Source organism: Grus americana, chromosome 2 (genome assembly GCF_028858705.1).
Source record: "Grus americana isolate bGruAme1 chromosome 2, bGruAme1.mat, whole genome shotgun sequence".
Lineage (NCBI taxonomy): Eukaryota > Metazoa > Chordata > Aves > Gruiformes > Gruidae > Grus > Grus americana.
Window position 1 is genome coordinate 34,948,059 of NC_072853.1, and position 14,287 is coordinate 34,962,345.

Here is a 14,287-nt window from a genome sequence, read left to right on the forward strand (position 1 = left end):
CAGCTTCTCCAACTCAACAGTATAAAGCAAGAAACAGGGTCACACTCAGAAGGGAAGCTTTTTTTTTTTTTTTGCATGGATTAATTGAAAGCACAAAACCTGCTTGCCCTCCTTCTTTAAATGGGTTTTTAACATTATTAAAGGGCTTCTGTTGAGCCTCATGCATATACACGTCAGACAGACAACCAAAGAAAACTATCATTGTAACTGTTGTTTCCAGATAGATGCAAGACAGTCTGTTGAACACCTTCTAAACTGAAATACCAGAGGCTTCTCTCCTTGAACAGCATCAGGCTCCTTACAGCAATACTGTCTGATCCTCAAATGTGCTTTTTTTTACTGACACAGAAGACATAAACCAGTCTAGAAAGTGGTCTTAGAATTGATGTTTATTGTGCATGTCCCACATACAAAGCTATGATATGAAATATATCTGATGTGTGACACGAGAGCAAATAGTAAATGAAAACCAGAAGATTGCTTGTGTTTCCAATCTAAATAGCGTCCAGAGGTACCAGAGCAAAGAAAATAAGCCAGGCTGAAAAGAAACTTTACAAGCACCACACAAAAGCTATCCTGCACAGAGACATATACAGCATATGTGCTTCTAAATCTCATCCTATTTTGAGGAATTTAATCATGGATAAGCCTTTTGCTGCCACCTGTACAGAAATCGATGTCTCACAGAGTACTTCAGGGCAGTGAAAATAAGTAGGCTATCAAATTTGTGAACTAACAGACATTAATGAAACCAGGGATCCAAACTTTTCCCCAGTAAAAGTTTTATCCATGTTTATTCCTGCAGATGACAAGTTTAATTGCTGTTCAGTGACATTCGTTTTAATGTGAAATATTATTTCAACTTTGCCCTCTTAATTATCCAGTGTAAAAACTACAAACATAAATGAGAGGTACCAGAGAACCAACCTGTAGCAGACCAAAGCAGTTGTTTCAAAAGCTCTTGAAAGACCGCTAGTCTGATGAAGATGCTTCCATCCATCTGATGCTGAGGTCACAAGCATTTTGTTCGTGAAAACTAGTGTTCTCCTGCACATCTCAAGGCACAACAAAATGCAGCCCTGGAGGACCACTGACATCTGGTGGTCATTTCAGTCCTCCCCAACAGTACCTGCAGCTCCTGGCAGGCAATGAGTGCTAGCTGAAGCGCAGAGATCACCAGGGTTTGGGGGAAGTAAAACTGCTTCATCAATAATTAGCCTGTGTCACAGCCCACAGGGCTGCTCGTGTGAACTAAACTGGTGCACCTCTGGGAATATAAGTGGTTTTATCTAGAACTAGCACATTAAAAAAAAGAGGAAGGAAAAAGTAAAATATAAATTAATTCTAAAAAAGTAATATATATTGCATTTTACTGTGACTTGATCAGATTATACTTTACAGATGGCCTGACAGAAATGCATGCCAGGGAAGCATTAAGTTGCAAACCCTACTCTGTGTTTATTAACTTAGTGGAATTTGTTCGTTACAAGTAAATGCAGATGAACTGTAATATACAGACAACAAACTCAGTTAAAGCTGCCAGCACATTAATAGGGATAATAAAGCTTTCCGAAATAGAGCACATTTAATTCAACAAGTTCTTGAGAACAACTGGGTCATGAAATAGAATTATATAAAACTGTCTTTTTGACAAATAAAAAAAAAAAAGCATTGTTTCCTAGGTAAGATGTTTCTTATTACTGAAAAGGAGCAATGAGATTTAGGTCTTCTTTTGCTAGACAACTAACATAATATTAAATTATAAGCAGAAGTATTCAACAATTTTATCCATTTTGATATCTGCTAGATGGTGAGATTGCCCAGACAGAAACTGCCTCAGTTCTCTCCAGCAAACTTGAGAGGGGATCTTCTTGGAGCTCAAAAGCAATTGTGCAGAGACCACAGCCACCAGCACCGGATCTAAAATGTACTTAGGCCTGTTAGCGCTGGCTGTTGATAGGCAAACATTTAAAGCTATGTCTTGTTTGTTGCAGTTATCTACAGCTTGTAAACAAAACTCTGAGGCTTTCAGACATTCATGAAGAATACAAAAATCTTACGAAACTGTCACGAGAATTTTCAGCCCTTCCCAAATGCTTTCTTGCTGCAAAATGATTCGAAGTCTGCTTTCAGGTAAATTGTGTTTCTCATTGAAATGGGAGCTTAGTTCAAACATAGTAAAACTCTGAGCATTTGCTGAGTAGTGGGAAGTAATCAAAATGTTTTTCTACACCTTTCCTACATACTACAAGAGTGCAGCTTTGCAAAAAATCTGCAGTACAAATCATGTCTCCAAACTGACCTATTTTTCACTTACCACCAATACGACACCTCTTCAAAAGTAAACAGATTGCTAAATTAGTTTCACCTTCAATATAGGGTACCTAACCAGACTGAAAAATAGTGGCCTATTTTAAATTACTTTTACAAAATGCATTGTTGTGCAGATGTTTTCTAGTTGGCTGTGGCACATTGCAGGCAAAAATTTCATAGAGGCACATGCAATTGCTAATAGAGCCAAGTAGTGTGCAAAAAACAGTAGCAGTCTGAGTGGAAACGTGAAAGGGTACCTAGGACACTAATATGGAGACAACCGTATCAAGCCACCCCAATGAAACCAGGAAATGTGCACCGAGATAGTTTGGTTTGACTCAGCCAGTGCTTACAGCTGAGCTGTGCACCTGGCTGGGCCAAAGGCTACCCAAAAGGCTTTCAAAAGACAAATGTCAGGGTTTTCAGTACCATTTGTATTTCAGCAGAAGTCCAGCATCTGTTGATTGCTGATGCCTCTGGAGAATTTCACTCATGTGGCCTGCAAATCACTGATGTTCCTATATGTTTCAGGTCTCTTCCTGTACCACTGCATGAATATACAGTGACAAAAGTGGCTCCACAAGACTACTTTTCAACACATTCCTAAAGGTCCAACTGCAAATCAACAGACATTAATCAGTACAGAGACGCTCACTCTCGTACACGACAGACCCACAGCCTATGTTCCACTTAAATCCTACTCCAAGCATTTAAAGTAAGTGCTATTTTCAGTATTTCAGCAATGCTGGTTTCTGCACAGTAATGCATTTCACCCACAGTGAAAAGCTGTCACATTGCGGCATATCTATTAAATAAAAGCATTATAATTAGGTCAGCTAGTGGGTAAAGGAGACAATAATCACTTTAACAAAGCACTGTCACAGCCCTTATAGGTCCTCAACTGAACAGAAAGTCTCTTCTTTCCTTCATTGTCCCCGCAACATATATGTTCCATAAATATCTTGGCATTGCCAATCCAATTATACAACGGCAGGAGATGATTACTGTGTGACAATGTTCTAATTCACAGACATAACCTTTCTTCTACGTTTATATTTTACTGGGGCTATATTCCTGGGGGGTAGAGATGCCCTTCACTCACCACCAGGGACAGACGGGTCTAAAAATAATTTTGCCTGGTTCTGATTGATAACATCATGTTGGTAAACCTCTTCCGAAGACACATGAAAGCAATATAACCCATTCCTGCCAGCACGCTGACCAGCAGGGTGGTGCCAAGAACCTTGGGCGCCCTTTTCTTGGCCACGCGGAATGCCGTTGGCAGAACGGCCGAGATTAATATATTGTTGACGTGTCCTAAAACTTTGTAAAATGCTTTTCTCTTCAGGACACGCTCATAATAGGCTTCCAAGTTGGGCCGCTTTCCGTTTCCCCAGTTTCTTCTTGCTAATCCCAGAAACTTCAGGCGATGTAATGTGACGGCAAGTGATACATCTGCCAAACTGAAGAAATCACCACAGAGCCAAGGCTGATTTTCATCTTCTAAGCAGAGATAAAACATAAAGAATTAGGAGCTAACAGAATACAAGCACACGTAGAAACCTCCATGGCCTAACATTTAGTTTAGTGCTATTTCAAAATGCTGTCTAATAAACACCACCAACACGTCAGCTAAGATATGACTTTAATCAATGAACATTTTACTAATCCATGTCCATTCTTCACACAATACTGTAAAGTCTTAGGCTCAGCAGCCTGGCCTACACTTGTTAAGGGAAAAAGAACCGCATTTCAGGTTCATACATTAGAACTGCTTTGGGCAATGTGGTCTAGTGAAGGGTGTCCCTGCCCACAGCAGGGGGGTTGGAACTAGATGATCTTTGAGGTCCCTTCCAACCCAAACCATTCTATGATTCTATGCTAACTGACAGTAAACACTTATTTTCCTCAACTACATTTCTCAAATCTGGATTAAATTAACCAGGAGTGGAAAGGAGGAAGGCAGTTCTGCTTTTACTGAAAAGCTACCACTTGCCTGAAGAATTCATCATATTGCTGTGTCACTCAGCTCTATGGCATTCACTCAAGAACTGCTAGACTTTCAAGTCAAAAAGATACAGAACAGATGACTGACCTGCAGCAAACACACCAGCTCAGTGAGAAGACAGAGTCTGTCTACGCATCCTTCCTTTGTGCCTCCTAACCCCAGACCATGGGGCTTTCACACTGAGAAGCTGGAGAAGTGATGGATATTCACCTTGCCCACCACTAGTCAGGAGCACAGATGGAGACCCCAGGCTCCCTCTCCAGACAAAGGAAAGAAGTGAATCTTCCTGGGATGGCTCAGAGCAGGCACTGCTGGGCAGCATCACACCTCTCACTTCAGTGATCTGAACCACCATCACCTAAAGGGCTGACCTGTACTGACGATATCAAGAGCTTTGGAAACCCAGCATATTAAATTTGGTAGTTAGCATAGCTGCCAGCATGAGTACTCTGCTCTAGCCTAGATCTCAAACAGGTCTATGCCATTCCTTCCTCATTTGCAACCTTTTGCAGTTCTTCCCACACAACAGGCACACAAAACCGCTGGCATGAACGTTCAGCAGCACCTCTGTGGAAGCAGAGATATTTTGCAATGTCCCTTTCAACTCACTTGCCACCAGAGGAAAGCAATAGTTTGGCACACCACTGGTACCAGTCCATTTCGGCTGGTTACGCAGGTTTGGAAGAAAGGCCTCTGCAGAGAATGAGTCTGTCCTGCGTTGCTGAAAGGATACCTAGGGATTCATCCAGTGCATTAAGTAAGACGATGGAAAGGAAGACCAAAGAAGCTAACCTGTGTGAAAGAAAGATGCCTGCAGTGGCAGCATCAGTAAGTGAATGAGGGATTTGCGCAGTAGCAAGAGAAGCAGAAGCTCAAAGGTTGACCAGGACCTGGCAGAAGCATTGTTCACAAATCCAAAAAATGTGAATACCTCAGGCAAAATTCCAAGAGGCATGTAATAGTCCTATGTTTTACTAAATCCTGTGATCCTGTTGGTTTCTGTAAGCTCATCAATACTGTATCAGTTGACTACTTGGAAAGGCTTTTCAGCAGAAAAAGCAAAGGGGCTGCTGGAAATGGTGACAGACTTTCCTGATCAAAATCCCACCATCCTTTGTGAGTTAAAACATTTTCTGCAACTCTTTTGCTGCTGAGTCAGTAGAAAATATAAGCTAGATTTTCAATTCCTGGTTCAACTCTACGGCCTTGATAGTAACAGATAATTATTAGGACAGCTATTTGCAGAGCCAAATGCAAAGAGTTATTGAACTGAGCAGATGCAGTTGATATTGACTGATGCTTCACGCAGCTCCCAGTGAAGTCAGAAGAAGGATTCCTATTAGCACCACTGGCAGTTGGACCAGACTCTGGATAAGCAGAAGACTAATCCCATTTAAACAAAATTCAACTTTCATTTGGGTGGACAGCCCATAAACACCACTGCTTTTCAAGAGGGTGGGGGAGGGAGGTTGTTTAATACTTAGAGCACTTATCCAGATTGCTAATTCTGCATATACCACAAATATGAGCACAGTATTTAAACAAGCTTTTAATAAACCTGTGTTAAATATTAAGGTCATGATCAATATAGTGAACTGTGGCCTACAGCTACAACATCAAGAATAACATTCTGTAGTTAAGGGTTTTCTTAAACCCTTAAGCCCCAATAAAATATTGCAAAACTGCAGCTAATTATACTCACTATGCTGAAAATGTGATCAAGCACTCTTATAAGACTTCTACTCACTGACAGCAGCAGTAACCTAAACTAGTATTTAAAACAGTACTTGATTCCTTCTGTGAAGTTAGACCAGTATATGCTAACAGATTCAAATCGGACACATTAAAACCCATCCTGCGATGGTGCTGTCAACCAGTTTACTCAGTCTTCCCAAACATAAGTATCAACAGGATTTAGCAAGAATGCTTCCTCACCTGGCGTTTCCTCATTTCGCCGCTGCAATTCAGTCTCAACCTGATCCAAAACTTTTTCCAGTTCATCCAGTATTTTCTTTAGATATTTTATATTATCATGATCCAGCAGTTTAGACTAAATATAGATACAAGTTAGTGTTTTAATCATTGTACAGAGTTTATGCTTTTATCAGAAAAACTTTTACTTAGATACTACAGTGCTTATTCATAAAATGTGATTATTTTCTCCATGTAGTCAGCTGGATACCATTTGGATACTGGTGACAATTCAGATAACAGAAGAAAAACATGCTAGGTACTGAGGTTTGCCTCACCCTGCAGGGGTGCTCAACATCCCAAAACCAGCACTGATACGTACTTACCTTTGAAGTCAGCAGGACCAGTCCAATGCTTCAGCACACACTTGAAGTGTGTAGCTGATCTGGGGGACAGACTGTTTCATGCCTTGTAGGGTTAAACCACTGCATGACATTACTTGTAACGAAAGGTGAAACAAATGTTTACATCATGACAGAAAAAATCTGCCACTAACAAGCTTATAATAAAAGGGGAGAATACAAAGAGTTTTCTTACTTTAAGGCGCTTCTGCTTTGCTATATAGGCATCTTGAAGGTCGGGATTTTCTTCTGCAAGTTTTTTCAACTCTGATTCTGTGTTACTTATTTGGCCTGATACAAAAACACCAAAGGAATGACATTAGATATCCAAATGTACCGATAATGCAACCCACAGGAACTGATCAATAGCTTGTGTACAAATATCGCACCGAAGAAATGGGAAGTGGTACTTCAATGAAGCATCATCACCAAGTTGGGATTCAAAAACATCATGCTTTGGAAAACTTAACTGCTGCATAAATTGACCCACCACACCTTCTGCTCATCCGTTTGCAATGAACTCTATGAAGCCAGGCAAGAAAGAGGAATTCTTGTTAATATTTCTCTCTTATTCAGATAAAACCATTTTTCTGCCAAAAACGGTGCTAAATCATGAAATTTGACTGCAAATACCTTAGGTCTCTGATATTTTTGTACCTCAGTTCCCGGGTTCCTAACACACTTTTCAAGCTGTGAAAGTGCAGATAGGCCCATACTGAGTTTTTCTGTAGGTCACTGTAGGTCATGTGCATAATTCCACAGCAAAAGCCTAAATATCACTGAATATGGAACCAAGGTGTTTTCAGTTAGCTAAAATGTGACACCAAAATCTGTGATCCCTTTTAGAAATGTTTATTACGGAGTATATGGATGTTCTAGAAAAACATTCATTACATGACTTAAAGAAGAAATTATGTGAAAAATTTAAGATAATTTTAGTGATTTCTACTATATGTGTATAGCCTTTTATCTCCTTAAAATGGGGCTTTGCTTGAAAATGCCATACTTACAGACCTAGAATACCAAAAGACAGTGAATAATAAGTTAACTTCTAAAAATAAATATTTCTATTAATAAACTGAGAACAAAGGAATAATTATAGGGCATGAATTACCTCTCACTTGTACCTGATAATTAAGTTTAGTTCCAATTATGTCTTATAAATTAAGCTCATAAAAAATTCTTGCTAGAGAATAATGAACTCACTGGTTTATATATTCTTTGTCTCAAGCTGACATGACTGTGAAAGCCATCTTTCAACGTAGAATATGAAGAAATTGAGGGATATAATCACACAACTGAAATCTTATATATGCAATTAATTACTTAATTGGATTTGGTATGCATAAACATAACACATAACTGGCTGGTGGCTTATTACATCTAGCACTTTGAAAAAGATCAGCTTTTCAAAGCTGAAAACTAAGCCATCTGGGAGAAGTTTGAACAAGCAAAGGAATTGTTTAGGAACATTCATGAGCTGTTCAAAAAATGCCTTGAATCAAGAAAGCAGGCTATGCTTTAAGTATAAAAAGATAAGAAAACATCCCTATTTAGACAAGCAGTAATTTTAGCTCTACCAATATGAATCTGTGTGTGTAAACTGACAACAATTAATACCAACTAAAAGCTAGAGGGGAAGAAGAACACATACAGTCAGCAGAACACAAGGTTGTAAAGTGAACCATAATAAAAACACTGACTATTACCATGTGAAAACAGAAAAACTACCAATAATGCCTGTTCAATAAACAGTTGTCATCCACATTTGGGGAAAAAAAACCAGACTGTACACTGGTTTAAGATAATAATTCATGTTACTTCAGTAAAGAAAAAGAATGCTAATTACTCTTACTGAAATTACCCATTCTAAATCTCTCTAGAAAGTTTTTATAGAGAATTTTTTTTTAAATAACCATTGATCATTGGACCACCAACACTGACTTCTAAATACTTTGCAATGCTCAAGAAGTTTCCAGCAGACAGAAAGAAAACTAATTCTGTGCTGATGTTTTATAAAGGATAACTGATGCAACTATAAGGAAAACTAACTGCCTGACTTCACTTCTGACAACATAACGACATGGCTAATAAGAGAACTGTCTTGCCAAAAATTTTAAGGAGGAGGATAACACAGTTTGTTGGAAATAGAACTTCTCAAACTGACACAGCATCATCTTTTGATATTATGAATTTAGTAATAGTATAGTTGCACTCCATTTCAAAGTCTCTGCAGTATTTGACTTTGTTCTATGGAGCATTCTAAACTATACCAAAAAAATCAACATGATATAAAGCACTGACTTTAACAAAAAAAATCAGACATCTCAGAACATAACTGTAAACAGGGAATCATCATCCAACCACGTTCTCAGGATTTGATCCCTGTCCTAGAACTATTTAGCTCTTTCGTAATACTTAGAAGGAAACATAAAAGCATGAATTAAAGTTTGCCATGGTACAAAGACTAGAAAGGACGTAAATCAAGAAAAATCATGGCACAGATACCCAGCAGTCTGGACTGGATGATAAACTGGACCTAAGCAACCACTCGATATTTTGACACAGTCCAACCTAAAATATAAACTGAACCAAAAGATATAGTTCAGAAAAGATACAGGCCACATTTCTTGGCGAGAGAGCTATAAGTTTGCAAGCAGTTCTGAAAAACTAGACTGAGGTCATGGTCCATGACCAGATGAACAAGGATTCCAAGTACAGTTCTGTGGCTGAAATTAACGCTGGAGTCCTTGAACATACATACAGTAAAAAAAAAAAAAAAAAAAAATTTAAATGTTTATCTCCCTATCTGATAACAAAATGAACAGAATCTGCTGTCCAGTTCTGGTGTCCAAACCCGGGGGGGCGGGGGGGGGAAGAAAAAGAAGAAAAAAAAGAGCTATGAGAACTGAAAGATAATTTGCCAAGGATTTTTCTGAGTATCACTGAATGTTGTTTAAACTAAGTATTTCTGCAAACTACTGGATTTGAAACAGTTCATTTCAGGAGGTTCTCTGTTATACAGGGGACTGGGCAATATAACCTACAGTTATTTCCTCTTCCTTTAACATATTTTTTCATGGGAGACTGGTATGCATATAAAAGTCCATCAGGTAAAATACTGATCCCAAAGAAGTCAAAGGGCATTTTACCATTGATTCTACCAGATCACCAGTTCATGCTTTATCCCAATTCTATATTGTTGCATTATTTACGCTCAGGATTTTAGTTTAAATTGTGCTTTAACAATTTCCATTGGTCAGACGAACCCAAGCCACTTACTTTTTCACACTTTTTTTTTTCTCCCTACCTCTGGCACCAAGCTGACACTAGTACATTCCTCAGATAAAAAGGGCCTGATGATTCTCTTGTAATATATTAGATAAACAGACTCTGTTTCATTGAGGCTAATCTGCATTTGCACCACTTGCAGAGAAAAGCAATTGCTTTAATTTCATAGGTAAACTTATTACAAGTTTACTTACACAAAAAAATGTGTTTCCTTCAGTGTAGTGGTTTGATGTGAGCAGTAATAGAGGTGTTCCCTAGAAATTGCTTTATAAGCATAAAGAGCAAGATCAGAAAATAAAATATGCACAGCTGTCACAGCTGCCATTTTCTGTTATGCACAAGAAGCACATTTTCAGTCATTAGGAAAATTAATTCCATAGACACCTCGAAAATGTCACTTCCTCTTTACTGTTTTCAAATCATAACAGACTACAAAATCAATAAAAAGTATATGCACAAATTACCAAGGACTGCAACTAAAATTGGAAATACGTGCCCAATACATTCCGCTTAAGGTGCACTGAAGACACAAGATGAATGTAACGCAACATCGTATTAACTGATAGGCATTCAGAGCTATACGAGTACATACTACGAATTCTGCTGGTAGCATAGGCTGGAATCATGGAGTCCACTGTTAACTCGGGGTGCAGGATGCAGCCATGGGTGTAGGCATCCATAGGCAAGGAGTCTAAAAGCTCTCTGTAGTGTTGCACCCTTGGATAATACATGCTCCCTTCTTCTGGCATTAATCTTGGTACTTCCTCTGCAATACAAAGTTACAAATAAAGTTAAGAAGAACCATGTAATTGACCAAAAGGAGTATTTCCAATGTTACTTCAGCTACATCCAACCGGCACAGATGACACAGCCTCAGTTAAGAAAGCTTCGCTTCTTCCCCACTGTAACTCAACAGTGTTATCACAGCTCAGCGAAACACATCACAGAAACACAGAATGGTAGGGGTTGGAAGGGACCTCTGGAGATCATCTAGTCCAACCCCCCTGCTAGAGCAGGATCACCTGAAGCACGTTGCACAGGATTGCATCCAGGCAGGTTTTGAATATCTCCAGAGAAGGAGACTCCACAACCTCTCTGGGCAGCCTGCGCCAGTGCCCTGTCACCCTCATGGTGAAGAAGTTTTTCCTCATATTGAGATGGAACTTCCTGTGTTCCAGTTTGTGCCCGTTGCCCCTTGTCCTGTCACTGGGCACCACTCAAAAGAGTCTGGCACCTTCCTCTTGACATTCACCCTTTAGATATTTATAAGCATTGTTGAGATACCCTCTCAGTCATCTCCAGGCTAAACAGACCCAGCTCTCTCAGCCTTTCCTCATACAAGAGATGCTCCAGTCCCCTCATTAACCTCGTAGCCCTCCCCAGACTCTCTCCAGTAGATCCTTGTCTTTCTTGAACTGAGGAGCCCAGAACTGGACACAGTACTCCAGATGTGGCCTCACCAGGGCAGAGTAGAGAGGGAGGATAACCTCCCTCAACCTGCTGGCCACGCTCTTCTTAACGCACCCCAGGATACCATTGGCCTTCTTGGCCACGAGGGCACACTGCTGGCTCATGCTTAACTTGTTGTCCACCAGGGCTCCCAGGTCCTTCTCTGCAGAGCTACTTCCCAGCAGGTCAACCCCTAACCTGTACTAGTGCTTGGGGTTGTTCGTCCCTAGGTGCAGGACCCTACACTTGTCCTTGTTGAATTTCATATGGTTCCTCTCCACCCAACTCTCTAGTCTGTCAAGATCTCGCTGAATGGCAGCGCAGCCTTCTGGTGTATTGGCCACTCCTCCCAGTTCTGTATCATCAGCAAACTTGCTGAGGGTACACTCTGTCCCCTCATCCAGGTCATTGATGAATATGTTGAACAAGACTGGACCCAGTACTGACCCCTGGGGCACACCGCCTCCAATAAGACTCTGCGCCGCTTATCACAACCCTCTGACCTCTACCATTCAGCCAGTTCTCAACACACCTCACTGTTCACATGTACTTCATTTTAAAACATTTGAATAATTCCAATTCCTATGCAGCAACCCACATAAACATGTATTTAAGAGGCCTTCATATCAGAAAACCAGATTCAGCATCTATTTTGTACTTCTAGAAATGGGCGACCACGGCATGAAACCCTTTAGCCCTCTCATAGTAGGGCACAACTGAGGTTCTAGTAAGTTGTTATGGCTGAAACATTACTACAGCTGCAATGCTGTCAGAATTACAGTACAGAAATCCTACTCAAAGCACGATTAGAAGTATTCCTGCACATGACTGAGTTTTACCCAGCCCTTAGTCTGTCTGGGCCCTGACTCTTCATTTGATGAACCTGCCAGCGTTAAATACATGTTATGTTCCTCACAATGAAGTTTTCTCCATGGCTTAGAGATCTCAGCACTAAAGCCTTGAAACACAAAATGCTGCCTCTTCACACCTAAAAAACCAAAACCCAACTGTGCATTTTCTTCAAAAATTTGAGGCAGTCTATTTTCCGGCAATGCAGACACAAGGAATTTCAAAAGCCTGCATGTAATCACTTCTGAGTTTTTTCTTCCTACTGTTTTACCTCTTCACTCCGTATTGGCTCCAAAAGTAATAGACTCATTCCACTTCCTTCCTCCCTCCAAGATTATTCTAGAATTAAAGTGTAATGCACATCTTTTTTCTCACAGAGAAGCACGAGCTGCCCCACAACAGCAGAAGCTGTGCAGCTCTCTGTTCAACACGTAATTTTTCGCGGCAGTCTCACCCCAGGGTCAGCACAGAGCAGTGCTGCCATTACTGACTGTTCCATCCTTCCGGAAGGGGTAAGGTCAGTGCCAGGTTTCTACCTACAGCTGCTTGTAAAGGTGCTGGAAGGCCTTTAGTTCATTTTAAAATAACGTGGTTTTACCCCATAACACTAAGTATTAAGAGAGACCATTTACTTGTGAGACTATACACATTTTCTGGTCCTGAACGAACCAACATGTAGCAATATGGAGCTGACCCCAGCACTGCTGCACACTACGGGTACGTGGGGAAGGATTTCACACCGAAACGCCTATGGGATTACCATCTACAAACGTTGCTTCAAGGTAATCGATAATCTGCGTTGCCTCACAAATGATGTTTTCCCCGTGGATGAGGACAGGTACTTCTCCGGAGGAATTCAAGCGCATGAACCATGGTTCGTTGTGCTCGCTCAGCGGCAGGTTTACATCGTGCTCTTCGCACTTCAGGGCTTTTTCGGCTATTGCCAAGCGCACCTGCAATGGCATCATCTGCGTTACCCCAGGAGAAGCCCTCCCCGGAGAGCTGACCGCGCTTGGTGCAGCCGGCCCGGCCCGGCTCCCCGCCCGGGTGCAGGCCACCCGCGCTGCCCTCCCTCCTGCGGCCCCCGCCGCGGGCAGGCAGGGGCTGCCGGCACCGCCCGCCCTGTACCCGCCGGCAGCCCGGAGCCTGCAGGCCGCCGCCCCGCGCCCCCGCCGCCCCCCTCACCTTCTGCGAGGAGAAGGACTGCGTCCAGTGGTACAGCACCAGCGGCGCCATGCCCGGCGGAGCACGGCACGGAGCGGCACGGCACGCTGCGCTGCGGGGAGGGAAGGCGGCCTGCGCGGGTGCGCAGCGGCGGCCGCGCCCGCCCCGCGTCGGCCTGCTCTTGGAAATGAAAAGAAGGGGGTGGCCGGGGCGTGCGGGGGACACTTCCTTCTTGCCCCCCTCCCCAGCCTCCGCCCGCACTGCTCAGAGGACGGCCCTTCCTGAGGGGAAACCGCCCGCGAAACCGTCTACAGCATCCCCTGGGGAAGCGCAGAAAGATGGATGCGCAGGTAAAAAGGTCACATGGCAGGATTTCCTCTGGTTTTTATCTTTTCCTTTTTTTTCTTTTTTTTTCCTTGAACAAGTACTTGCACTATGAATTTCAGGGACATTGGCATCACGCTCTTGAGGAAAAAAAAAAAAAAAAAGATAAATATTACCAGAAGAGATCCTGAATTAGACCCTATGGGTATAAACACTGCAAAATACACTTAAGTTCCAGAAGAAGAAATAAGGCTCTAGAATAACATACACTTCTTTTGCCACCAGATGTGTTCTTTTAATCTCAAGAAACAAGGCTTCTCAATTATTATTTTTTTCTAGTTTAAATTAGAAAAAATTACACTTTTGCAGTGTTTTGGGGTTTTTTTCCTATGTAAAATAGAGTCCTGAAAAGCATCTGATAACAAACACTAGCTTCCGTCATGCAATACAGGCACACGGGAGATACTTTAGAAGATGCAATTGCTGACAGTACGTGCTTTATTCATTAGACAATATCTGCTGCATCAGGGAGATGAGCAAACTAAAACCCGTGGTGAGATTACAGAGTCCAGAATAT

At 41.5% G+C, this 14,287-nt stretch overlaps 1 protein-coding gene across 2 annotated transcripts in view; it reads right to left on the bottom strand.

Moving 5' to 3' along the window:
- Positions 1 to 371: 371 nt before the first annotated feature.
- The window catches only part of GDAP1 (ganglioside induced differentiation associated protein 1), a 32,521-nt gene continuing 18,605 nt past the window's right edge, over positions 372 to 14,287 (bottom strand). The window contains exons 3-8 of one of the 2 annotated variants that reach the window (XM_054816851.1): positions 13,408 to 13,850; positions 12,983 to 13,175; positions 10,517 to 10,690; positions 6,830 to 6,924; positions 6,257 to 6,371; positions 372 to 3,816 (exon numbers count right to left, since the gene is read on the bottom strand). In XM_054816851.1, coding sequence (XP_054672826.1) covers positions 3,434 to 3,816; positions 6,257 to 6,371; positions 6,830 to 6,924; positions 10,517 to 10,690; positions 12,983 to 13,175; positions 13,408 to 13,458 — 1,011 coding nt within the window. In that variant the 5' untranslated portion in view covers positions 13,459 to 13,850 and the 3' untranslated portion in view covers positions 372 to 3,433. The remainder of the gene's footprint in view (positions 3,817 to 6,256; positions 6,372 to 6,829; positions 6,925 to 10,516; positions 10,691 to 12,982; positions 13,176 to 13,407; positions 13,851 to 14,287) is intronic. The other variant, XM_054816852.1, reaches the window with a different exon arrangement.